General features: G+C 37.7%; 1 protein-coding gene across 1 annotated transcript in view; it reads left to right on the top strand.

Moving 5' to 3' along the window:
• The window catches only part of LOC139717461 (protein Hook homolog 3-like), a 50,984-nt gene that overhangs the window by 8,551 nt on the left and 15,372 nt on the right, over positions 1-27,061 (top strand). The window contains exons 4-12 of the mRNA XM_071628968.1: positions 11,790-11,922; positions 17,980-18,176; positions 18,836-18,930; positions 19,510-19,654; positions 20,898-21,110; positions 23,166-23,330; positions 23,920-24,065; positions 24,957-25,097; positions 25,687-25,783. Of these exons, the coding sequence (XP_071485069.1) occupies positions 11,790-11,922; positions 17,980-18,176; positions 18,836-18,930; positions 19,510-19,654; positions 20,898-21,110; positions 23,166-23,330; positions 23,920-24,065; positions 24,957-25,097; positions 25,687-25,783 (1,332 nt within the window). The remainder of the gene's footprint in view (positions 1-11,789; positions 11,923-17,979; positions 18,177-18,835; positions 18,931-19,509; positions 19,655-20,897; positions 21,111-23,165; positions 23,331-23,919; positions 24,066-24,956; positions 25,098-25,686; positions 25,784-27,061) is intronic.

Genomic DNA, 27,061 nt, shown 5'->3' on the forward strand with positions numbered 1-27,061 from the left:
TGCTTGTAAAGCTTTATTCATTCAGTAAAGTTTGTGAAAAGATGATGCTCTTTGTATGTACAATGTATAAAACATACATGTTCACAGGCCTCAAGTACTTTATAGCTACTTGAAATGGCAGAGATATTTATTCAACCCATGTTTTGTCTGGCCGTGTGCCTAATTTAATCACAAGGTGATTTTCAGGATGAAGGATATATGTATTCCATACCGCTGAACACTTTCAATTTAAGAAGGACAGGATGCTGTGATAAATAGTTGGAAATAAGTTTCACTGAGAATAATGTGAATATTTCCTGTATGATGAATGTACCAGATAGAAAGTTTTATTAAGGTACATGTACATTGTATAAGTTGAGGGGAAAGTGTTTGTATCATTTGGCCATGAAAAGTAGGCACTGTACAATATTTCAAAGGATATTATGTAAGATAGGATTGTAACTGAGTAAAGAAAACTGCCTAAGTTCTCTTTCCTGGCATGTTAAAGGGACGCAGTCCTCACAAAATTAAAAAAAAAAATATGTTGTTGTTGGTACCTCCAATGAACTACTTTCATCAAAAACAAACTTTTGAATCACCAAATAAGCTCGTACATTTCGGTTAAAAAAAGTGTGACTCTGCAAATGAGCAAGTCTTGGCGGAGAGTCATACGTCATCGATGCACAACTCTTTCCAGCGGTGTTCTGCTCGTCATCCCTAGTTATTTATAAATACATGTTTACTATTTATTTTTATATTAATTGTATATATAAATAAGCTTGAAATATTTTGTTTGAAATAATAAAACCACATATTGTCACATTTTATGGAAAAATCAGATATGATCATTTTGAACGCTTAAATTGATTTTCTGAGGCACGGCTGTCAACTTGAGAGTAGGGCATCAATGACGTTGCACCTTTTGGCAGGCTCTTACACGATCGCTTGCAGGAATTATTTTTAAAAAATTGCGTACGGAGACAATTTTTGATGTCCACGCGTATAAATTGGTGAAAGGTTATATTTTTTACTCTTCTTAATTATCAGTACAGTGAAAATCTCAGGATTGCTTCCCTTTAAAAGAGGTAATGTGACTACAATGTACATGCAGAGTGCAAATGAAATTCAGATAGGAAAGTTGCATTCAAACCAAGATTTGTGTCAATCCAATTCTAATGTTTTTCTTTGCTGTAAATTTAAAAAAAAAAGATGGAATTATCTCTATTTCATCTGTTTTGTCTTTTTTCATTTCTGTTTTTGTCTTGCACTCAATGTCTTCAGGAAGAGATACATTAAAGTAACTCTGTTTTGCTATTGCCAGTCCATATGACTTTAACTGATCAATTTAAAAAAGGGAATAGTATTAAATCAATCATTCTGACCATGGAATGTACAATTTTTCTCAAAGCATTGTGTGTGAACAAACTTGGCATTGGAGTGCCACTTGTATTCTCAGTCGAGAGAGTCTGCTCTAGTTAATGTGATGATCTGTATTTCTGTGATAGCAGTGGTGATTAAGGGGAATCATGACCATGCATGTACACTGTACTTTTCCAAATCAGAGAGTAGAGTGCAATATATATTTTTTTCGTCATACTTTTGTACATTATTCTTTTCAATTCAGTGAAATTATGTTGTAATGCATGGTACATTTTTCATCCTTTGCATTAAGTGTGGTGAATGAAGTGGAAGTCTTTGTAAGCCTAAAAGGCAGCCCAAATCGCTACCAATATCATGGCATCAAGCTGAATGTGGCGCTTATCATGCTGTTACCAGATCACAGAGGATGCCCTATTTTTAGACTCTGACTTAGAATAGATTTTGTCAGCCAGTCTCCTATGTGACGTGGCTCCCTAATACATCCGATTACGAGAGTTCCTGTTTTCACTGTTTCTTTCCCCAAGGCAGTTTGAACTTTCATTCATTGAGGATATGTGCTATGTGGGATGGGTACTATATGCACCTCTGATAGTTTTTAGCTGCTCACTATTGTTGAGTATTTCAACTTCCAATAAGGTCTATTGCTCACTTTTCATTCCAGTACACATGTATTACAATCTACATGTACAAGTAGCGGTATATGACCCTTGTAAAAACATCAAACAGTTTCCTTGAGGGATTCGCTGTTGTCAAGTTTCTCAATGTCCTCCTATGTGAGAATCAGTGTCTTATGCAGCAGGGAAAAAAAAGTCAAAGCAAAACAGAATACATTTGTCGCTATTATCTAGAAGAAGAGGAGATAGAAACTGTAGACGTAGCCGTGTATGTTTACAGGTAAAGCATAGCGCAGTGATGGTATCTTTGCCCATTGTAAGTCACTCTGTTGCAGACCTTTGTTTCATTCTGTCTCAATCCTAAAAAGAAAGAAACAAACAAAAACAGACCTGTGACTTTGCCATGTTGACAGTGTACAGATGACAAAATTATAAGACTTGGATGATAATTACCAAACGGTCTGTACTTGTAGAAAATATGTCCTATTCTTTAGTATCAAGTGACAAGAATTGTAAAAAAAAATCAAATTACGTGGTACAAGGAAACTTTTGGTGGAATATTTAGAGAAGTGTGCTCTAAATGTTTAACTTATAATTTAGTGTTTCTGGAGACAAGAAAAGGCTACAGCCTTGTGTCAAAAAGCCCCCTCTACATGTACCTTGAATACCCTAGAGAGCGATTTGACAAGATACTGACATACTGTAGGCCTACAAATGTACATGGTAGACAGGTATTTATAGACTGGCCGTACAGTGAACTGGGCTCAGGGTGATTATGAAGGCTTCCTTTCTACACTGCAGTTTACTTCTTTGTTTACAAACATTGAGAGCAGGTTTGTTATGCACATGGCTCCACTCTTATACTTATGAAATGCCTTGTTGATTTATAGTTATTTTTTCATTTGGTTTTGTTTGTGTGTGTGTGTTTTTTCTGTTCAGTGTTTGTTTTGTTTTGTTATGTTTTATATATATATATATATGTAAATATATTTTTATTTCATTTTTCTTTTTTTTGCTGTTCAGTGTTGGTACATTGTGCAACCTTTTTATACACCACAGTGCCTTTGCAAAGTTTACCGTCTATAATGCTATTCACACAAACCTGAAGTAACTCTTTTTGAAACTGTTTTTTGTATTGCAATGCTAAATCAATGGCACTTGATTTCTTTTTTGGAACATTGCGATATGTGTGAACAGCATTTAAAGAGAGTCTCAAGTTTCTTATTCCCACGATGCAACTGGCCACAGTACGTCCACACACTTGTGTTAGTGAATGGTGGTGAATAATTCATAGTTTTGCATCACAATGCAAAAACCATTAACTCTTTAATAAGTTGAATACGGCCTATAAGACTTGTCCAGAAAGAAAGCTTGCACTTGATGGTGCATTACGAGCAAATGGTGCTGTGCTTTCATGGTCGAGCATTTTTAAAGTTGGAGTCTTTTCGTTTTTGTTTTATTGGCCATTTTTCCATGGCATTAAATATTCAGCTCCTCAATATGACATTTGATTTCTATAGTAAGTCTTTAAACCTGCTCGAATTATGCTCATTAAATTCTTGTGCCCCATCATTCCAAAATGGACTAAAACGTGGAGAAAGTAATAAAACATATTTCTCTATTACAAGTGCAATCCAACTTCATTCACTTAGTAGGGTCTACAGTTTTGTAAGTCTTGTGATCCATTGCTCATGTACTTATCAATAAAAGAATTGTTTCTGTTTTGTCAGTTGATCAGCATTTAAGTGTAAACCGCATAGTGTAGGCCTACTTGTGTAAATTGTGCTGATCTTCTGTAATATGTTAGTTGGTTTTTTTTTTAACATTATTGTTTGTGATGGTATACTGTACAGGTGTGTACATGTACATGTAAAATATGTAGAATATGTTGGATTTGTGCATATATCACTTACATGGAAGTTTTTTCATTTAGCTGTGGTATTCAGCAACCATTATGTCCATTACAAAAAGTCTACACGCGAACGGTGACAAACAGATAATGAGCTATGACGTAGATCCGTTATTTGCATACCACCAATCACAGTGCGTTGACCGTTAAAGAATAATTGTACACATTAATGACGCAATCATGCGCCGCAAATGCTACGTTGAGCTAATGTATTAATGAAATCTAGATAGTAATAAAGACGTGCGCACCTATTGTCACGTCACGATTTTGCATACGCGCTACGTCATGATCACGCGTTGACCCGATATGACCTCGTAAGGCCAATGACATTTAGCCAATCAGCGTAGTGTATTCAAGTGAGAAGCACGCAGGGACGCGCCATTGCTTTAGTGTATGAACATATTGGTGGGTTACTCACTCGGGGCTAAACTGACATGGTTTATGAATATTGAAAAGGTACCGATGGCGAAGTTTCACGAAATTCCTCCAAACTCAGTATAAATACACGTGAGTATTTGCTGCAACTCACTAGGCCGGTGCATTGTACAAAAACAAGAGGTACAATGTATGGCAGTAAAATAATCCTTCCAAAATGGCCGTCAGGCTCACAGTTGGCACACCGCGCCGTCAATAGTTATGTTCAGACGGCAGGCCCTAACCTCGAGGTTAGGAAACCTCGAGGTTTAGCTCTTGCCCCCTAACTACGACGTGTGTCCACACGACGAATCTTAACCTCGAGGTTACGAAACCTCGAGGTTAAGCTTCTGCCCCCCGTAACTACGAGTGGGTCCCACTCGATGTTAAAACCACAAAAGCGGAAGTTTCAGCCCACACTGCTAACAAGGCGTCTATTTATTCTATAGTCCAACCCTGTCGGACTCACTTACACTGCAGAGATAGCACTGCACTGATGACTTTATGCCTTTATGAAGATATTCGTCGAAAACATTTTTTTAGCGTCGGAGAAGAATATAGAATACAGTAGCGAGTTTGACGTGTTCAGTTTCAGAGATCAAGCGCATGGGAAGAAAAGATGATGTTGTTGTGTCGTGCGTCATAGGTTTTTCACGTGTAGTGTATTTGTGGTGTACGTTTGGGAGGTTGACCCGGAAGCAGAGGGAAATTGTGGGGGCTGGAGTTTACGGCGAGGTCACTCTTAACTTCGAGTTCGTTGTTTTTTGTGTCCACACGGTGCTTAACTACGAGTGGGGACCCCCCGCGGCTCGTGGTTAGAGCGCTAACCATAAGATTTCTCGTGGCTCGAAACATCGAGCAAACCTCGAGGTTTGCTAACTACGAGTGCGTCTTCACGGTCCCTAACTACAAGCTCTAACCTCGAAGTTTCCTAACTTCGAGGTTAAGGGCTCCCGTCTGAACGTAACTAATGTAAAATTGCGTGTTATCGTAGAGCTGATTGCGTTTGAGTGGAAAATGACACCAAATTTTCAACTCGAAAGGTACCGATGTAAAATTTTCACAAAACTCTACAAAACTCTAAAAGTCCTATACAGCTTGTACCTGATTGTGCACTCTGCGCGGTGCATTTAAAAACGCTCGTTTCCTATGGAGGATGTCACTGCACTTTTTGTAATCTAATGCATTGTGACAGTATTCTAAACAAAAACTCTTTTGGAAAGTTGGAATGCAAACCTGCAATTTTTCAGTTAAATAAAGAATTCAAGGACATGATATATCCTGTAGGTGTGGAGGAGCAACCATGCATGAATGCCAATGTGGAGCACTGCATTGTCGTTTCCGAATAGCTCGCTAAGTTCATGACATGCAGCTTGAGCGAAGATATCAACAATCTACAAAAAAGTAGCACTAAGCTAGGATGGTATATCTATCACACATGGTTTTACCTTTATTTTAGAACAATGATGGGTGTAATACATCTGTAGATGTACAGTGTAGTTCTATCTTTGTCCAGGGTCTTTCAAGAATGCTTCACATTTAAGTTACATCAGCAGATTTATATCCATTGTGTCCATATTGGTCCATGGATACACTGTAACTGTGTTGATTTATATGTACAGTGTAATACCGGTAACTTATATTCTTTCATTTGTAATAATTTATTCTTTCATTTATGCTGTACAATGTGCTTGGTTCATACTGTAGGATGACTATACTCGTCACTTTTTAGAGTGAATCACAAGGGGTCAGGATCATTTATATGTTTGCCAATGTGTGCGCTGGTCCATTGAAATCCATTTACCGGTACACCTGACGTATTCTTTGCAAAGAAAAGTGTAGTGGGACCTCTGTGAGGTGATTATAGTGTGCTTTGGGAAGGCAGGGTATAATTTGTAGTCACTGCTGTAATTTTATGTTTGTGCCTGTGGCAGTCACTTCTGACTCTGTGTGTGTACCTGTAATAAAGTGAACAGTCATGGCATACAGTACTGTATGTACCCATCAGACGCATGGGGATCGGTGTTGTGCCAAGCATTGTACCTTGTGAGAGGAAGCTCTTCATTGCTTACACATGATCTGACAGACTTCTGTCTGTAACAGATGGCTCCGTGAATGTTTAGTGCTGAGTGGCAGGCTAGCAGGCTAGCACTAAAAGCAAGGAGGTACTAGGCGAGCCACTCACCTAGTACCTCCTGGACTAAAGGCATTTTACACGTTCATGTATACATGTACAGTATGTTGTAGGCCTACATATTTAAACATTTTTGGAAAATCCCTTGATACAGCATTTAATAATTTATACAAATTTGTACACAAAATTCATGACTCTTTAGTGTTTCAATACTTTTTGCAATTACAATACCTACGTTTTACATTGTAAAAGGCTTGTGGGCCATGTTTTATCAAAAGATTTAATCGATTTAAAATTTCGTTAACACACAGGCTGCTATGGACTTATGATAGAAATCAACTATATCTATAGTCAATTTATTATACTGTAACTCTTCATAAAACAGGGCCCAGGTATGCTTTAGGAATAAGTAAAACCAAGTACTGTTACATTCAAATGCAGTGCATGAATTACACTGTAAATGGCAAAGTTAACCAATTGCTGAGGAATATAATGTATGTACACACTACCTACAGTCTGTACAGGTTAAAGTGATTTACAATGTAAACAAAGTGCCTCTTGCCTATTGTACACATCTGAGACCATTTTCTATGTTTGACAGTTCTTGCTTTACAGAGCAGCATTTTGTTTAGGGTTTAGATCAATGCAGTACATGCACCTCCCTGGTACATGTAAGAGCACCAAGTACATTTACAGTATGTGTACATGTATGTACAGGTACATAATGTACTCTTCACACTTTTTACCCTGTAACTGGATTGTGGTTTGACCTTCATGCCTGTGAATCTTCCTCAAGTGACAGAATGGTTTTCCATTTTTAAATTACCCAGGGTTTTAGCACACCATGTGTGGCATGTTGTATAGGGTTGCCTTTGGTATTTAACACTTCTTGGCCTTCTGGCTTCATCGTTGTCAATCACTGTGACATCATAGCATTGTGAGTGTGATATGAAGACAAACAGCATCAATTATGGGCAAGTTTCAGTTTTTGCTATCCATTCTGTAGTGGAGCTTGAGGAGATGAGAGAGAAGGAAATATGGCATTGTGTTTCAGCACGGTTTGATAAAACCACTTGTACTTATTCCTTTAGTATAAGCTGTACCACAATAAGCAACCAGCGAGGAAAAGATGTGACAGCATTGTCAACCTCACAAGCTTTTTCTTCTTACAGTTGATATCCTGCAGGCCAAAGGTCTTTTTTTTTTTTGGTCATGTGTGTTCAGGAAAGACGTTGTAGCATCACTTAGTAGAGCCTGCACGTTTCATCTTGTACAAATATGTACAAACAGTGACAGTAGTGTTTCAATTTAATTCTGGAAGGTCTCAACCACATGAACTGATACCAGTACAGTATTTAGATGATGATTGACAGATATTGCTGAATTACTTGTACATGATGTGTCTTGTAAACTTCCATCTACCTGCTTTCATTTTTTTCGTATCAATACATGCAATGAATTGGGTACAAAGTTGCTACATTAGTATCAGGATTGTGGAATTCAACAGATACAGTGCACTGGTCTCTTTTATATTGTTAGCATGTCTAGGGACCATTGGGAGCAGTGATTTAAAAAATGTTCTGAGTTATCACATTTGATGCATATACCGTATTGGGTAGCTCAGTTGTATCACAAAACATTGTACCATATATAAATATTTCAAAAAAAAGCCTAAAATGTTAAGAGATATCACTATTTTTCTCAACAAACCATAACTGTAGACGGTTTATTCTAGAAACAATTTGATTATAACTATTGTTCACATCTTGTAAATTTAACAATACATGTACTTAGCATTGATTATAGGCTCTACTGATTAAAATTTTTGCGTGGTTGTTTCTATCCATAACTCACATTTTAGAACTATTTTGAAGCACCATAGCTGAATTTTTGTTTCATCTGCAAATTGTAAATAATGCCTTCAACCAAGTATTTGTTTATTCAGTTTGTTCAAACTTTATTACGCTGTTTATTTGTTTGCTGCACAACAACCTGCTGGCTAAAAGACCCCTTGACAAAGCACTCGCCACATGTATAGCTCCATGGTCAAAGCCAGGTTCTATAAGTTATAAGAAGATGTGTCGCACACGTACATAAATGTACATGTAAGGAATTTGGCAATTCTGTATCATTCTGTGTACCTTGTGTGTGTGTGTGTTGTCTGTGTGGTTGTGTGTATGTATGCCAGTGTGTAGTGGTAGTGTTGTGAGGCAGAAAAAAACTATCAAAAGGGATGGGACACACACCACAAGGCAAGATATGTGTACATTGTGCCATATCACAGGTATACCTCGCAGCCCAACAACTGCTGTGAAAAGCCACTTGAAACATCCCATGTAGTAGATAGGTTATACAGCTTGAGGCTAGTGATGTAAGATTATATGTGTGCTCATATCATCAACGCTGCCAATGGATCATTGCTCTGGACATGGTGTATCAGAGTCTAATTTCTGCCTCAGAGGTTTGAGTGATGTTGATATTGATTAGGTATGCTGTATGCCTTACCTAAAGCAGCAGACCTGATGTGGATATAATATCTACTGATAGGCCTATAGGCTAGCCTGCTGTTCACTGGTGCATTGAGAATGTGTGTATATAGCACTCATTATTATTATGATACATTTAATACAAATTGTAGTTTGCAATACATTGGATTGCTGATGCCCAGGGCTGAACCTAGATTGAGTGTGCTCATAACTTACAGGTACCGAGAATCGAGTTGATTACAATGTAAAGTGATTATCTGCTAATGTGTATTTGAATGAATATAAATGAAACAGAATGCAATAAAGATGAAAATAACAGCAATTTTTGTTGTATAAGATATAGGGACAAAAGCTGGCAAAATGTGTATTCCTTTGATAAACTGTTGACCATTTTTCAAACTACTCGTAAAAGAACCTTTAAATCACCGCCAAATGCTGATTAATTGTTAGTTATATGAATAAAATGTAATTAGCATACAGTACGTCAATTAAGTGTTCATGGTAATGTGATGATGACATTAATAGTGCTGTAGTTTTCTTAAACTGAAGTAGCTCTAAAGGGAAACATAAAATACTTCTAGTATCTGAAAAGTATTTAGTTAATTTGTTTTTTCCTAAAGATATGAATACTAGAAATGTATTGAATAACAAAGCGTGAGATTACCAGTTTGCATTCAATTTATACTATGTACCATGTACTGTATTGTGTGTCTGTACACATTGTATTTATTGGTTGTTGTTTTTCCCCCTTTTCAGTAAGACCAACTTTTTTCTTTTTTTTTTGTCTGAGAATCACAGAGTCACTGAGATAATTTCCCTTTTAGGAGGGACCCTACTTTATATTGCAGGCAAAATGTCAAAGGTTGAAAATGTACACTGTACAAGTACATTAGAGGAAAGGGTCAAATAAGAGTTTGTGTATACATACCAAATGCAACCAGCACACAGAAGGTGTAGAATTGTATCAATATAGCTGTGGTGGAATGTAAACGATAGGAAGGAATGCACAACATTGCTCTAACAAGTGCTTGCACACCATAAAAAGAAGCTATTTAACTTCGTGAAACCCCATGAATCTTCTATTAACCATATGCTTCCGTTAGATACTATGCAGGTTTTTACGAGTGAGTAAACTGTACCATGGCTGTGAATTTCCTGAAATATTATTAATGATCTACAAATGTAAATAATTTTTCCTAATTTGTTAATCTTTATGTTGATAGCTTTTTCTTTGTATTTCTCTAATCTTTACTTTTTTACAGTTATCATGGGCTGCAGTGATATTAAGGCATAAATAATTGGTATACTCAATTTACATTTAATTCAATTCAATTCAATTGAATTTATTTTCACAAATCTGGTAAACAACCATATCAAGCATGCAGGTATGAAATATGCAAGACACAGACTACAGTGAATAATGATATTTACAATGTAGAAAGCAGTGGAGTCAATATCTGTAGGCTAAGACCATCCTTTTAAAGGTTGGTCCCCCCCCCCCCCCATAAAAGAAAATGGCATATAAATTCAATTCATAGAAGATACAAAACACATTACACAGTAAGACAATCACTGAAGGATACTTCAAGGTAATGAAGGTAAGTACAATTGTAGATAAGGCAAGTAATCGTAATGTCAAAAGTATGTGAAGCAAAGGAATTATTTACTTTCTACGAGATGAATTATATTTTTCCTAATGAATTCAGTCTGGTGATTCACTTAAAAGACCTAATATAAAGCATTTGGACTACTAAAAAGGACCAGCACAGCTTACAAATTATGTATGGTTTTAATAGCTCTGGACTCAATGTCACAACAGCAGAGTTCTAGTGTATTGAACTACGTACCAGTTAACGGTCTTGAGTGTGTAAAGTCCATTTCCTTCCTTATTGTTGAAGCGCTTCATATTAAAGTGCTGTTGGTGTGGTTTATTTTTTAAGAATCTATGCATTGATATTGTGTAGTCTATGCATGGTCTATAGGATACCTTGACTATTATTAAATATCATTACCTCCGCCAAGGAAGGAGGAGGTTAAGTGATCATCGGCGTTGGTTCGTCTGTTTGCAAAATAACTCAAAAAGTTGTGTATGGATTAAAATGAAAATTGCATACAAAGTCGATATTGACACAAGGAGTACCTCATTCAATTTTGGTAATGATATTTGAAGGATTTTTCATCTTTTGGCATATACGGTCAACAAACTTGGGTTTCAAGCTGCGCATACTGGAGGTTTACATACATGCACTAAAGCGCGTGCTCTGCTCGGGCAAGGCGTCATGCAGTGACGTAAACAAAAGGCTTCTATTTTGGGAAATGAACTGCTGGCTTGGCGGAGGTCTGTGCTCTCCGAGTGCTTTTCTTTTTTATGTTTGTTCTTGAATGTAAAAACTTACAAGTTACATTGTACACACATGATCATGTTTAGTGCGTAAGAGACTGTGTCGGTCAATTCTCCACTATCTGTTCTCAGTGGGATGTATCACATTGGCACTTTTTTTCAGTTGTGTTGCAAGATGTTTTATACAGAATGAAAATGTGATCAATGCTGGCCTTGTGTGGCCTGCAGTATTCATGTACCAGTATTGGATATTGCCTCCTGTGTAAACAAATGTTTTAGAATGAATGAGTACCATGTGATAGTGCTCACAAGTTGGAGCTCATACATCTTTTTACCAGCATCTTTTTTTGTCCTAATTCTGTTATCAAACTGTCTTTTGTTTCATTCTCTTGTTCATAACCAAAATGCCTAGATACAAGATGTCCTGTTGATGAGCTGTGTTTGGTGACAAGCAAGAAATAACCAGCAAATGTGTTGTACTGGTATGTTCTACAGTATGCAATTCTTGTCTTCTGTGTGTGTCTCTATGCAGGAGCTTGGTCAGCAGATCCGAGACTTCCAGCTGCCCGACGTGGGTAAGGTGGGGGAGCATGGAGACCCCGTGGAGTTGGGCAGGCTGCTACAGCTGGTCCTGGGCTGTGCTGTCAACTGTGACCACAAAGAAGGTACAGGATTCAAACTTCGATAGGCATCATAAAAATCAGGAAGGCGTACAAGCAGTAGTTCGCTACTGAAAACACAGTTGGGCTACTAAAGCCTCAGGCACTGGTCTAGGTAGTCCTTGTAGCATTCTCCCCGCGTTCACATTGTCCCCCGCGCCGCGGGGACAGCCTCAAGAGATCTTATCTTTTTTACGACTGACCGTTCACATTGGTATCTCATCTGTCCCCGAGCTGTGGGGGCAATTGGGGCTTGGGGCGAGCTCTGCCAGGCATGGCGCATGCGCACATTTGATGACCACAGCTGGACGCTATCAATTTCGCCCCAAGGTCACTCTCCCCTCCAAATCTTGTCCCCGTACCCGACTTGATTCGCGGGGACGAGGGGACAAGTCCCAGCGAGCGTTCACATTATGGTTTTGGAGGAGAAAGTCCCACAGCTCGGGACTTTCCCCGCGGCGCGGGGGACAATGTGAACGCAGTGACTGTAGCATGTTTTCCAAGTAGCAGGTAAAAGGGGGAGGTGGCTATTAAAGATTTGATGATGTCTGTGAGTGTTGATAACCAGAGGGCAGCTGGATTCCTTGTAAGTGGTTGAAGTAGGGTACAAGTCCTGCAGTACAGAAGGGATTTTTAGAAGGCTTACAATAGTGTGTGTTTGGGGGTTGGGGGTGGGGGACACACTCAACTGACTATGACACTTATGCATAAACTGGTTTTAGTTAAAATACATCTTCTTTATGACTGTTTTTCTATTTTCCTTGATATTTCTACAGTTGTATTAAAGTAGATTAAAGTACTTTCTTGGCAAAATTGGACAAACAAGTGTCTATGCCTGGTTAGCTATCTTCCCATGCCTTCCTTGTTTAGATTGCTTGTGAGAACTGTACATGTAAGTAGCAATGACACTTTCTTACAAAATATGTGTGGCACAATGTTTTATATCAATAGAGATATGGGCATTTCCACAGTAAAAAGGGACATTTCAGGGATGGTGGGTTATTTTTATTTTCCATTGTGCATTGCCCTCAATACAATATGATCTTTCAGAACACTTAACTGAGAGATAACTTTGCCCCCCAAATTGCTTCTAACAAGCAGTCTATTAGAATTCGTGCCAAAATGAAAATTTTATTGCAAATGTACACTATACATGTTACGCTGGACTTGCATTTACATTATACATGATACAACCATAGTGACGGTCAAATGTTAACAGAAAATTTGTTGTTTTTCAACTGAATGGCCTGACATTGATCATAAAAGACATTTTAAGTTTTTTTTTTTCTTTTTTTTTTGGGGGGGGGGGGGGGAGAAGAGGGCAATTACTGATTTGAATGTCACATTCATCATGACTGAAATTTAATGAATGAAATAATAAAAATGGCTTGACATGGGCACAGTATGTAATCTATTCTTGGTTCAAAAGAACATCTGAAATCTCCTTGTACACATACATTTGTATGGCTTCAGTCCAAAGCATGGTGCACTCAATATATCCTATCTTATGGTAGGGATAATGTAACTCCCACTCTTGTTCATTTTATGTGGCTGTTTCCATAAAATGGATTGAAACATGATCTTTCTTCACATTGTAAAAACCCATCTGCTCTCATTAGCTTACGGTTTAGAGGGTATCAACATTCAGTCATTTTGTAATATATGCAAGTAGCCAATGTACTCCCTTATTACCACACTGCTCATGTGTGTTGTGTAGATATACCAAATGGAGGTATTGTTTACTCCAGACCAGGTTAATAAGTCGCCTTTTGTTCACAGTATATTTTAGAGGCAGTTGTCTCTTAGTTGATTGAATGTACCTGTTTCAAGTCTGTGCTTCAAAATGAAAACACTGGGTTATAGTGTTTCTGTCAGACTGTTACACAATGATGCTTAAAAGATAACCCACAGGTTAAATATAGACTGTGTGTACAGTGAACTGCTGTGTCAAACAAAACACATACTTGTGATGCCCTGCCAGATTACGTTCCTGGTCAGGTAATTTTAAAACTGACTCGGGCCATAAAATTTACTTTATTATTTACTCATGATCTTTACTTTTATCTAGTTTTATGAATTTCATTAGGCATGAGATCATACAAAGAGTTGGCATCATGCTGTACAGTACATTCTGAAAATTTGTATTTAGACAAAGACAGCATTATTGCATTTTTCTTGTGAATGAAAATTACAATTTCTAGATAATCTTCAAATCTAAATTATTGATAGTTGCTGGATGAATGAATGAAGAAGGGAAAGAGTTCATTTAATGCCATGTTTCTGTATACATGGTAAATGATCAAATTATTAATATTGATGTCAAAGATATCCAATACTGTTAAAGGTGTACAACCTCTTTACAAATACTTTTCCCCACTAAATTCAGACCAACTAACTTTTAAGAATCTAATTTTTTATAAGACATGGTTGTTTTCCTTACTATATGCTTTGATAACTGTTAGCATTATTTAGTGGGCTGTCCTCTCTGCAACCATGAGTCTATTAGAAATGCTGTGATGCATTCATTCAATGGAGTGAATGAACTTTAAAACCAGAATGGACCATACAACTTATGTTTTACCTCTCACTGTGATCTGTTACACGATGTATAACACTGAAACAGGTACCACTATCTTTCATTTCCTCCCTTTGTGTCCTCAGTTAATTAGTGTATTTCCACATGGTGGTTTTTTTTCTTTTGTTAACAGCAGCCTTGCATACAGTGTATCATTCAAAATATCCTTTTACTAATGTATACTAAGCCAAAGGGCCCAAACCTTATTTTGTATACATTGTATAAACAGTGAAAATATAATGTTGACATTGTTTAACACTGGACTATCAGCCTTTGATTTTGAGCTCTGTCTGATATGTTGACTCAAGATTCTATTTTTTTTTTAAAGCTTGTTTACAATATGTATCAAGATAGTATATGTTGACTCCAAAGTATTAATATTTCAAACTAGTGGCTAAACGATAGCTTCAAAGCTGAATATGCAGGGCTCCATACTGCTGAAGTCATAGCTAAGACTTGTGGGGAATAATGGTAGGAGTCTGAATGTAGAGACTAGTTGTGTTTATGGTTGTGTTTATGGTAGTGGCAGACTTTCTAAACCATACATGAATTCTATGATGCAGGAAGTTATGCATCAAAGAGGAAAAGGATGGACTGGTACATCAGTTAAGGCATCAGTTGTGTCGTTGTGAAATCCGGATCCAAAGTTTGCTTCACTGGCCAATTCCATTCTTGATTTGGTATTGAAGAAGTTGGGGGGGGGGGGGGGGAGTATTGAAAGGGATCTGCTTGGTCTATTAGCATCGTGCATATATAGAGAGGAAGGATGTATTTTAAACAGGAAAGCCACCTGATAAATCAGTATATCCTAAATTCATATTAAGATCAGTGTAAATGAAAGACATGGATTGTGCTGTATGCATACAGAAAGCTGCAAATCAAGCTCAACTGATTGTATAATTAACATTTTGTCTGTCAGTCAATAAGACTCACTCATCAGGAGTCTTGCAACTGTTCATTCAGCAAGAATCTGGTTTGAATATTTGTGTTTTAAAGTAATGCAGGGTGTAATGCTATTCAATTCAACTGCAGACCTGTAATGTAATCTACGTGTATTGGCAAATTGTCAAATGCAGGTACAAATATCTCATGTGTAACATACAGTCTGCCATCTCATATTGCTGCAAACATGTTCAGACACCTTTTGTATGAGCTGTGATATTTAGAACTTTAAGTTAAAGTCAACTACATACTGTATTATCACCAAATCAGAATTCGTCATTTAGGATTTTATGGGTACACACGCCATTGATAACTAATAGTTTATGTGAATTTCATGTGACAGAGTCCAAATAGTTCAGCTTAATAACCCTTTTGTTATGATACATTGTAGCTTTATCGGGCAGTGATACACATACAATTGTAGCTCTGTGGGTAGAGCGTCTGCCATGCTGTCAAATGGCTCAGGTTCGAGTCCCGCCAAGTATGGCTGAGCAATGCTACAAACATTGTATGTGTTGTCATATCATCTCCTCTTATAAAGAGGCAAAAACACTCTGTCCCTCAGATAGGACATTAACCAGAGGACTTGTGTGTGAGTTAGTGACAACTCATGCATGTAAAAGATCCCACTTCATTCTTTCATTCATCACAAGGAGCAAGGTGCTCACTCAGGGAAGAAGTGGTCTTGCCACATACACTGTACCTACACAATAACTATACAGCCAAATATCGACCCAGGTTTCTAGCAATAGTCAGTAAACGGTATCAATCAGGCACGTTGTGCCATACAAGGAAGAAGATAGCTTATTTTCAATTTTATATTTTAACCACATCACCAATCTGTGCATCTGCACTGTCTTTGAATATGAGGACTGGGTAAAATACAGATAATATAATACTACAGTTTAGTATACAGGGAGGGTACAATGTTTTATTGTGGAAAGAAATTATTCTATGATATCATACTGTATGTGAGAGATAAAGGCCTGTAATAGGAAGGATCCGGCTTGGTATATATAGGGACACTCAATAATATATATGAAAGTGAGAGTGTCGAGACTATACAAAGCAAATACCTTTTTTTTTTTTTCCTTACAGGGTCGTACATTACAGTTCTAGTCACTCAGAACTTTGACCTGTCTGTGAGTGTACAGTGTATAATACCTACCGGGTACTTTTACATCCTGTTTTATCAAAGAATATAGAAAAAAGTTATGCCAAATATACTTGATATCTTCCAGTGCCATCTAGAAATGAAATAATAATGTCTAGAGAGGGGGCTTCATGTCAAGGGGACAGTTTGTTTCAATGGTATTTTTGAAACCAAAGCAACACATCAGTGAAAGGCTGAGTTCAGTTGTACATGTATGAGATTAAAGGGATTGTATAGTTTTGGTTAAGACCTAACTTCAGGTTTCTAGCACTTTTTGGCGAGATAATACGAAACCTCTTGTGAAATGTGAAAGAGCATGTAATTCCAAGAGGAATGCAACATTGATTTGATGAAAATTGGTTTTGAAATGGCTGAGATATATCCAAAACAGAGCAATCCTAATAAAAGGTGGGACCTACGTTTTATCCCATCGTTTTGTTTTACTTTGTTTTAGGATGTCTCAGCCATTCAAAACCGATTTTCATCAAATACACTTTGAATTCCTCTTAGAATGGCATGCTCTGTACTATTTCATAAATGGTTTCTTGGTATCTTGCAAAAATTAAAAGCCCAATCCTCATCTCCACCAATACTCTGCCATTCCTTTAATGGTCACATTTTGACTCTCAGTAAGCCATCTCACATGGTACCTCACTGGAACCTCAAACTCATTTGTCTTGCTTGGGTAAACACAAGGATGTCATTAACATTGAGTTGGCTTCCTTTTTCAGTGTTCACAGCATAAATGTCTCAGGATACATGAACTTACCATGTGCAAACAGGAAGATACCCCCCCCCCCCCCCCATGAAAAAGATAAATATTTTGCTGAAATAGAATCAAAGAGAGATGAAACATAAGGGTAAATGTACTTCCAATCTTCTGACAGGCCATATTCATCTCTGATTAGATTTAGATATGTTTTATATGCATGAGCAGCATTCATGTCTTGAAATGACTTTATACAAAAGATTTTGTGTGCTGTAAAGGTCGCCAAGTATTTTGCAAGTAAGGACTTGTAAGAGAATTTCAAGACAGAGTGAATTAGTGCTCCAAAATCAAGTTTACAAAATGATAAAGAATTATTTCTTTTCAGTAAAAGAGATACCAATTTTCTTGTTTAGAGACTCCACTGTACACAAGTATACAAGAGGCAGTATATTTGGGAGTTATTAATTTCACAAATCTCGCAAAATTTGTCAAAAATGATAACTCAGTGAAGTATATCGTGCATACAGTGTATTCCCTGGTGTAAATAGGAACATCTGGAATTGTGACAATGTTTCATAACAGCTTGGTACAGAGTGTAAACAGAGATTAATGTGATTATTTAACTCATTGTACATTTTAGACATTCAAGAGTCATAAAGATTTTTCCATTTTGTCCTTCTCCAGAGTACATCAGTACTATCATGGGCCTGGAGGAGTCCGTCCAACACGTCGTCATGGGAGCCATCCAGGAACTCATGACCAAAGAGATCCCCACCAATGCCCCACCCACAGAGGCATATGCAGAGGTCGAAGGTCAACTGAAGAGGATAGAAGCTGAGAAGGATGAGGCCCTGCAGCGATGCCATGAGTTGGACCAGCAGGTAGCCAACTCTGGATTCTAATGAGACAAGCTGTGAAAATCACTGTAGCAAACGTAATAATTCACTGTGCACAGTGGAATAACAAAGGCTAGCTGGATACACATTTGTTGAAAGCAAATTGTGAAATGTTGGATTGCCAACTGCCAATAGTGCTCATATTTCTGCTCTGGCTTGACTTCTGGTGTGCGTAACATGTCTCTTTTACTCTGTACAAAGTGTATAGCTGTTGGGAAGAATATTTTAAACCAAGACATTTTTAGTTTTATGTTGGCAAACAAGGGGACTGGGATATATGATATGTTTATCAAAACCTTGTGGTATGCATGCAAAGATGATCATAGAAATACACCTCACGATCAGTGGTACCATTCCAATATTTATAAGTGATGAAGAGCTTTTGATATCTCCACACACGAGAAATATTGAATTGTGGAATGTGCACAAGCAGGCAGTGCCCTTACGTACATAACTCGGCACGCTCTACCGAGTGCTTTACCGTCAGTCTTTAGTCAGTAGAGTTCAAACAACAGCATTCTCAATCATTTGTAATTTATCGACACCGTATGGCCGTGTAAGGAAATTATATGATTTGCAAAAGTGTAACAATTTATTGTGTCTGCAAAGACTGTGTTGAATATCTGTGTCACTGCCACTTACAGGTTGCTGCCCTTCTAGAGGAGAAGAATGCACTACAAGCTGAAAATGAACACCTCACACACAAACTAGACCAAGGGGACACTTTTGGTGATCCAAGGTAAAGATATTAAATGCATTCCATTCTTTTGCAAATCCTCATTGTCACCAAAATGCTTCTGTAAATGGTCTTTGGTATGAGAGTAACTCAAGTTACCCAATAACATTGTAGCAGGAAGAGATTGAAGGAAATTGTAGATGTTGTATGCTGCAAGTCCTTCAAGCTTTACATGCAAATGAGAGGTTATCAATGAATAGTGTTTTCATTGACATTAAAATGGTGTTAAAGACAGAGTTAGCCTACGGTACTCTCGATGAATGTTGTCTAGTGCCTAAAAGCATAGAAAAAATATAAATTTGCCACTTGTTTTGTCTACTCGTACACAGCTCAACAACATATATTTTCCGTTGTTTCTAGCCAAGTGTACGTTTATACTCCATCCTGATGTGTCAAGTATGGTGGGATAATGTGGAAGAGCTGTGCAGTAAAGTACCAGCAAGATTCAGCCGTTTTTTATTTTTATTTTCATTTTTATTTTTATTTTTTGTTTTGCTGTTAATACCGACTATTGTTCAATCATGAAATAATGGTGTAATATGAAAGCATGTCCTGACTGTATGTTCCCCTGCCTCTGATCAGCACCCCTGCAGGGAGGCGGTACCAGCAGCTGCAGCTGACCGTGGAGCAGCAGCAGGAGGAAATGTTTCGGATGGAGAGCACGAGGGATGATTACCGCATCAAGGTGGACATGCTGGAGAGAGAAAACCAAGAACTGGTTCACAAGGTGAGACATCTTCCTCATCTCTCTCCTCCTCCCTCTTCCTCCTCCTCTGTGGCATGCCTACATTTTAACCCTTTCACTACTGGAGGAATTCTGAACTTGATACAAATCTGTCAATTCATATCACATGCACATGAAAAGTTAGGGTAACAATGGTGCAGTTTGCCCATGGAAGCTAGTATGTGTTATGTAAGTCAGATTGGATTGAGAATATATGATGAGTGTATTATCAGTGTCTTGCTGTGGTGCACCATGTTTCATCATCCTCAAAATGTCAGTCTCAGAGGCCTTCAAGTTTGTGTACAGGTCATAACCTACCTCATTTATTGCACCTGCCTAATAAACCATAAAGTGGCCATCTGCTAGGTGAGAAGAAAAGGCACAGTGCTGGGGGCAAGGATGCTGGTTTAATCATCACGTCACATCAGGTTTTTCACATGCCATGTCTTTGTGACAGAACGTAAACAACCCTGTAAAAGGAGCAAACTTCTGAACCATTTATTTATTCATTCATTCATTCATTCATTCATTCATTCATTCATTCATTCATTCATTCATTCATTCATTCATTCATTCATTCATTCATTCATTCATTCATTCATTCATTCATTCATTCATTCATTCATTCATTCATTCATTCATTCATTCATTCATTCATTCATTCATTCATTCATTCATTCATTCATTCATTCATTCATTCATTCATTCATTCATTCATTCTATTAAAAAGAATATAGAATGTAATACCATTTCGAATTGTGTAGATACTGCTAGAATCAAATCTATAACTGTATATAAACCTGCTGCCAAAGACCATTTGTTTAGCCTTACCTTACATGATTATAAGTATGTAATCAACATCATTGGGGAGTTTATCTAATCCTTACTTGCAATCAATATGTTTTTATGATGGACATCTTGTCTGTTTGGATAATTGCATGCAATGCCCAACACAATGTCAAGAGTTGCAAAAAAAAATTAATTCATACCTAATCATAGCCTCTTGCTGCTTGAAGAAAAGGTTGATAGCACATCTAGATAAAGTTTGTTTTTACATATCATGCGTAGATGAGGGCATTCTGTTTACTTGCTTTTTATCGATACCATATTAGAACAGAAATGTAAATGATTTCCGACATCGTGTTGTTTGTGATCTTTATGATTGTTTCTTGCCACAAGCAATCAAAGAGTCCTGACTATTAATATGTTTGCCATTGATGCAGTTTGCTTGTGAATCTATCCGTAGAATGAGGAGCTGCAAAGTCTGGCGGAGGAGGCAAGGTCACTGAAAGACGAGATGGACATCCTGCGACACACGTCAGACAAGGTCAACAAGTACGAGAGCACCATCGACAGCCTGAAGAAGAAACTAGAGGACCTCGGTGACCTCAAGAGACAGGTCAAAATTCTGGAGGACAAGAATACGATGTACATGCAAAACACCATGGAGCTAGAAGAGGTTTGTGTTTGTTTCCTCTTGGCAGAATACCTATGTCGTCAAGGGGAATATTCATGACATGAAACTGTATGGGTTTAGTTCTTAACCAGGGGTCCATTTCATGAAGTCATCACATGAAAGTCTGTACATAAATCTCAGAACGGCCAAATTCGCTCATATGTACAGTAGTCATGAGAGACTTTCAAAGAGAAGTGAAATGTGACCCGCTACAACAAAATGATCCTAAAGTTGGGCGAGGTCGATTATTTGAAAAGTGCATGATATAATATCCTAATCTTTCTGCTTTAAATTGATATATAACACATTTTATAAAAATAATCGGCTGCGGAGATATCGATGTTTAAAAGAGAGCATGTCGAGACGTCTGGAAAATCACTGTTTCGAGAAAAGCGCCCTAAAAGTCTTCCTTTCGAAGCAATGGCGATCAAGGGACTCGCAAGTCAGTTTTCACCTCTGGACAATAGAAGGTAAGGCCTAGTAACCCCCGAAGAGTTCATTCAAGCACATCAGCGTCGGCGGTCTCCTCACCAACCAATCAGTGACCAGGATGTGAGAAGCAGCTGAGCATAGCGCACCCCGCCCGCACACACCAGTCAACTGGGCAGTGTGCGAGCTTCACGCTTCGGTTAGCAGCAAGCAGCAAACTGACCAATGAGATCACTCTGGTCGTTGTTAGGGGCGGAACCTATCTGTGGCGCTCAATCCAAATTTTCAACCAGTTTCTGCTTCGTTGAAACGCCAAAGAACATGGCTCTAAAAAACGCTATTTTTTGGTCTTTCCTTTGATCATTTTGCTTCAAAATTTCGACAGATGATAGAAGACATGTTAGACTCCAATAATATATCAAAATCAGAAAATCATAAGTTTTGACCAATTTTAATGCTCTGACTTCAAACTCGATTTTCACGGCTTTGACTGTGCGCGACTTTAGGACCTTTTTGTTGTAGCGGGTCACAAATTCATTTCATGAAGTCTCTCATAAGTGTGTCGTATGAGCGAAAAGTCTCTCTAAGTCTTTCATCAAACAGACCGCAGACTGATAAGTTATTTTGAAGAATTTAAAGCTTTAGGTTTGCCTGTGGACGTAAAGTAGCCATTAGGCAAAAGGGGCAGATATTTTAAATGTGTAATGTAGGAAATAATTATTGAATTTACATATTCATAGAGCAAGGCATTGCTTTATATTTTGATTGACATTCTTTTAAAATAAGACAAGGTGACAGTTAGCAGTGCTGTAAGCATTGAGTACACAAATGCTAAGCTTGACTCATCCTAGTAAGCATGTACTGTCATACTCTGTGAATGACAAGATAAAGGGGATCACTATGAATGGAATATATGCATTCATTGTGGAGTGAAAATCAATATTTAAAAGTTACAGCAATGTTCCAAAATGTACATCTTGTGACATCAGTCATGTCAAGTAAAGCCATCCCTGATATCGCTTCCCAGACAGCAACACTTGCCCTATAGTATGGGCAGCTTGTGATGACTCTCAATTCAATGACTTTAACTGATGGGTGTCAGTAGTACAGTAAACTGTAAAAGTTGAAATTTTCGCGGTGTTGAAATTTTCGCGCATTTCGCGCAATCAGAAACTAGCGTGAAAATAAAAACGCGTGAATATTTTTGCTTGTCATACGTTCCTGCGCATGATGTCTTGATTCCGCAGAATTAAAAACACGCGAAAGTCTTCTCACCCGGCGAAGGGCGAAAAATTAGTCACGCGAAAATATCCACTTTTACAGTATTGTAATTATCAAGGAAATTTAGAATGCATCTTAGGATGCGAATCCATTATAATCTGTATTTGTATTCAGAGTGCATTTTAGGAAGTGCACAATGTATGTCTGCACTCACATTGACATTATAGAAGGAAGTTAAGATTGATTCATAGAAAAGAACTGCTGGATGAGCCACTTCCCCTTCCATAATGAATATTTACTTTCACTGAGAATGAAGATGATCACTTTGAAAGGCATGCTTTTATGTTATGGCTGTACATGAAGACTTGTTGTATCATCTTGACACTTTGTCTGTCATGTGACATGTAGGAGCTGAAGAAGGCCAACGCACTGAAGAGTCAGCTGGAGTCCTACAAACGTCAGGTGCATGAACTCCATTCCAAGATGTCTGAGGAGACGAGGCGAGCCGACAAGGCAGGATTTGAGGCCAAGAGGGCTCAGGAGAAGATGGCACAGCTGGAAGCAGAAACAGTGGTCAGAGGATTAAAAGATATACTTTGATTATTTTGCATTAATATATGATTTATTGATTCTACCTGCTTTCATACCTGTCTCACAATAAATGTATCTCACTCACACCAGTGTACATGCAGTAATTAACACAGTCAAAACATGTTCAGCAGTATTTTGTTGAACAATGTGTCTGTTTAGAGTATTTTGTTAAACCCAATTCTGTCAGCTACCCTGAAATGTACAAAGGAATATGACAATGGCACAGCATTGTGCGCCAAGACGTCAGTTTAATGACATTGATAACATACCTATTGGTACTGTGAGTTCAGATCTACAGTGTAGTATGGTTATCTGATATGATATGTAAGATGCCAGCTCTATTGAAATGCTTGGGCATTTTGTGAAGGAATTCCAAATGAGAGTTTTCTGTGTTGTATCACAAAGATAGTATGAAAGGGAATATTATGTTGACAATCGCATCATGATTATGACTGTGCAGAGACAGTGTGTAGATTGATTTCAGCATGGTGGAAAAAAGTCTGTTGCCTCCCTCCCCCCCCCCCCCCTCAATCCAACACTTGACCTAATGACCTCTTGCTGTGTGTCACAGAGACTGAGAGTGGAAAGGGACACACTGAAGGAGACGAATGAGGAGCTAACACTCAACCAGCTACAGGGCAATGCCCTGGGAGAACTGGGGGATAGTCCGGACATGGGCACTGCTGGCTTGACAGCCATGCTCCCTCCAGAAATCAGGTCAGAATGCATAGATATTTTCTGTGTGTGTGTGTGTCTGTTTGTTTGTCCTATGGTTAGTCACCTGTGTCAGATGCAAACAGGTTGTGGAGGTTTGTTGTGTTTAGACTTGATGTATTTTGATTTCACGTTTTGTTTTCTTGTAATTATGTTAGCATGTGACAAAAAGTTAACTTGGAATCATGCCAGATGATTAATGTCCCAACCAAAGTTCATGCTCAGGTTTACATAATGATTTGATTCATGTAAAAATATTGCATGATTAGCAGCCCAAGGGCAGAAATTATTATGTGTAAATTATTAGAATACAAGATTGATAATTGATAAAGAAATAACATGAAATTTGAATGAGAATATAAGTAACGAAGTTATTAATTACAAAATATGAGTTCAGTTGAGAATGTTAACTTGATTGGAATATTGAAATGAGAACTGAAATGAAAACAATAATGCAATTCTATTTGATTTCAGAAAGAAATATTATGAAAACTGCCATTTTGGCAAGGTTAGGAAGAAATTAAGTTTGTTGCATAGAAATCTTGGTAAGGACAAAAAAAAAAACTGATACAATAAAACTTGTGTCAAACCATCCATATAAACATACTTGTACTAGCACTAGCCGTTATGGTTCCATGACATTTGCTCCAGCGACAGTTGCTTCCATGAAATGTCTGTGAGCTAAGCCAAACATAAATTCTACCCACAAATATAACTTAACCCTAGTCTTAATCCTCACATCAAACTAAACCTAAAACCCTATCACAACCCTAACCCTAAGTCCTTGGAGAAAATAAGACTGGAGCAATTGTTGCAGGAGCAAATGTTGTGTCACCACAGAAATGATCGTACACTGGACGTTGTGTTATAATGCTGCTGGTTTGATGTACACAGGGAGAAGTTGATCAGACTGCAGCATGAGAACAAGATGCTGAAGATGAAACAGGGAGAGACAGCCGATGAACAGACCCAGCTCCTACAGAGCCTACTGGAGGATGCTAACGCCAGGAAGAGTGACTTGGAGTCAGAGAACAGGTTTGAAAGCTGCCTTTGTTTTGCAGCCTGTGTGGATAATACTGTAAAACCAGAAATTTTTGTGTGCGTGAAGCTTTAGCGAATTTTGCAACGGTGTCAAGACTCATGAAAGTAAAATTCATGCAAAAGTTATTCTTCTTCGTAATGCATTGAATGCCAGTGGCAATTTGCGAAATTTTAATGCCGCGAAAAAGGCCATTGGCTCCAATGTGCAAAAGTTTCATGTCGTGAATGTGTGTGGTGTTATAGTATCATTTTTGTGTTTATTTGTGTGTGTTATGATCTTCTATGATTTTGTCAGCCATTTTTTTTTCAATACACCAATTCATGGTAAGTGTCACATAATAGTAGCCACTGGCGTGAGTGTTTCTTTGCTCAGTGAAACATATTTTTACATTTTTAGTATTATATTTCACCTGAGCAAAAAAAATGGTATTTGTGATTATGCTGAGATGTGAAGATACACAGAAAGATGAATAAGGGTTTGTTGGATTTTTAAATGAATTTGAATTTAACAAGTATTAACTGCAATTAAATGCAACCAATGTAGTTGAAAATGTTGCTATTTTTTTCTATCTAATTTTGACAGAATATGCAACCAGCGAATCCTGGCCCTTGAAGTGGAGGTGGAGGAGTTGAAGCAGCAACAGCAGCAAGAAGGAGTATCATCCAGTGTTGTAGGAGAGGTGAGGAGTTTGCTCAGTCCCATTCACTCATTTCAATGTTGGTTCATTGATCTCTCTTGAGTGTGCACAGAGCTTTTTAAGCTACTAGACATCCATCACGCCAGTAGTGCATTTCTGGCACTTGTGCACTACCAGCATCAATGTCCAGTTGTGCCACTCTTGTTAAATCATCTCTTTTATGTGTCGCAATTATGTGGTACATCTGTTGTATGAATAATATTTTCCTTTCAGGAATGCATCTGCTCAGTGATGTATTTATGTATCTATAGATGCAAGTTACTGTTCTACTCTGAATGTTCTACTCGTGAATTATTTGTATAATCCATTCTTCCACCTTCTGTGTATATTTTCTGTATTCAGTAACAAAACTGTTCTCCTTTGCTTTGAAGTAGTTGTCAATTCATTTGTTTAGATAGTTGCAAACATCATTTTACAAAAAGGAAATCTAACTTCTCATAGAGGGCCGTATGCATCACTAATACATCATATAATGTACATAACACCAATATATTTACTCGGAAGTTTAATCTCATGAAAATAACGAAATAGCACAATTGAATGCATAAAGGTGCAAACATATCCAATTGTCTCAAAGCATTGGAACCAGGGAAAATTAATATTATGCTGGTATTTATTCACCAGACATCCCTCTTACCATTAGTACCCCTATGATCCTTATGACTAGTACTATTTCTTATGCAGCATCAAAACAGGTTATGAACACCAGGGGCTATGCATATATTATTTCAAATTAATATAATTTCCTCAGAAGTTATTCGTCCTGAATTCGACCCTTCAAAATGACTAAATTGGATCAGCATCCTATTGATTATTTTCTCGAGTATTTTGCAAGGGCTACTAGCAGATCCAGCAAACGATGCTATGAAGTATATCATGAGGAAATTTGTGTTTTGAAAGGCATGTCACTGTCTGCAGTAATTGTCAGCAGTGTAGTGGAGTCACTTTCTGTGTCTCATTATAATCTATAGAATAGTATTTGGTGATAAACAATAACACAAAGTCAAATGGTTCCAAGTTCAACACTCAGAAAGAAATAGACATTGATGTAATTAAAAGACTAAAAATAAATCCTTGAAGAAATACTGTGTCACAAAAGTTTGGCATATTCTTGCTATCATTGAGTCTTACTAAGAATCCTGCCATTAGTTTTATTATCATTATTGTTATCATCACTTTTCTTATATACATGTACATATTTCTGGGATGCACAAATATCTATTGAACCATTGTAATTCCCTTCTCCTGGTTGATGTCAAA

Source organism: Diadema antillarum, unplaced genomic scaffold (genome assembly GCF_040938485.1).
Source record: "Diadema antillarum isolate AM-2024a unplaced genomic scaffold, OU_Dant_1.0 scf00000075, whole genome shotgun sequence".
NCBI lineage: Eukaryota > Metazoa > Echinodermata > Echinoidea > Diadematoida > Diadematidae > Diadema > Diadema antillarum.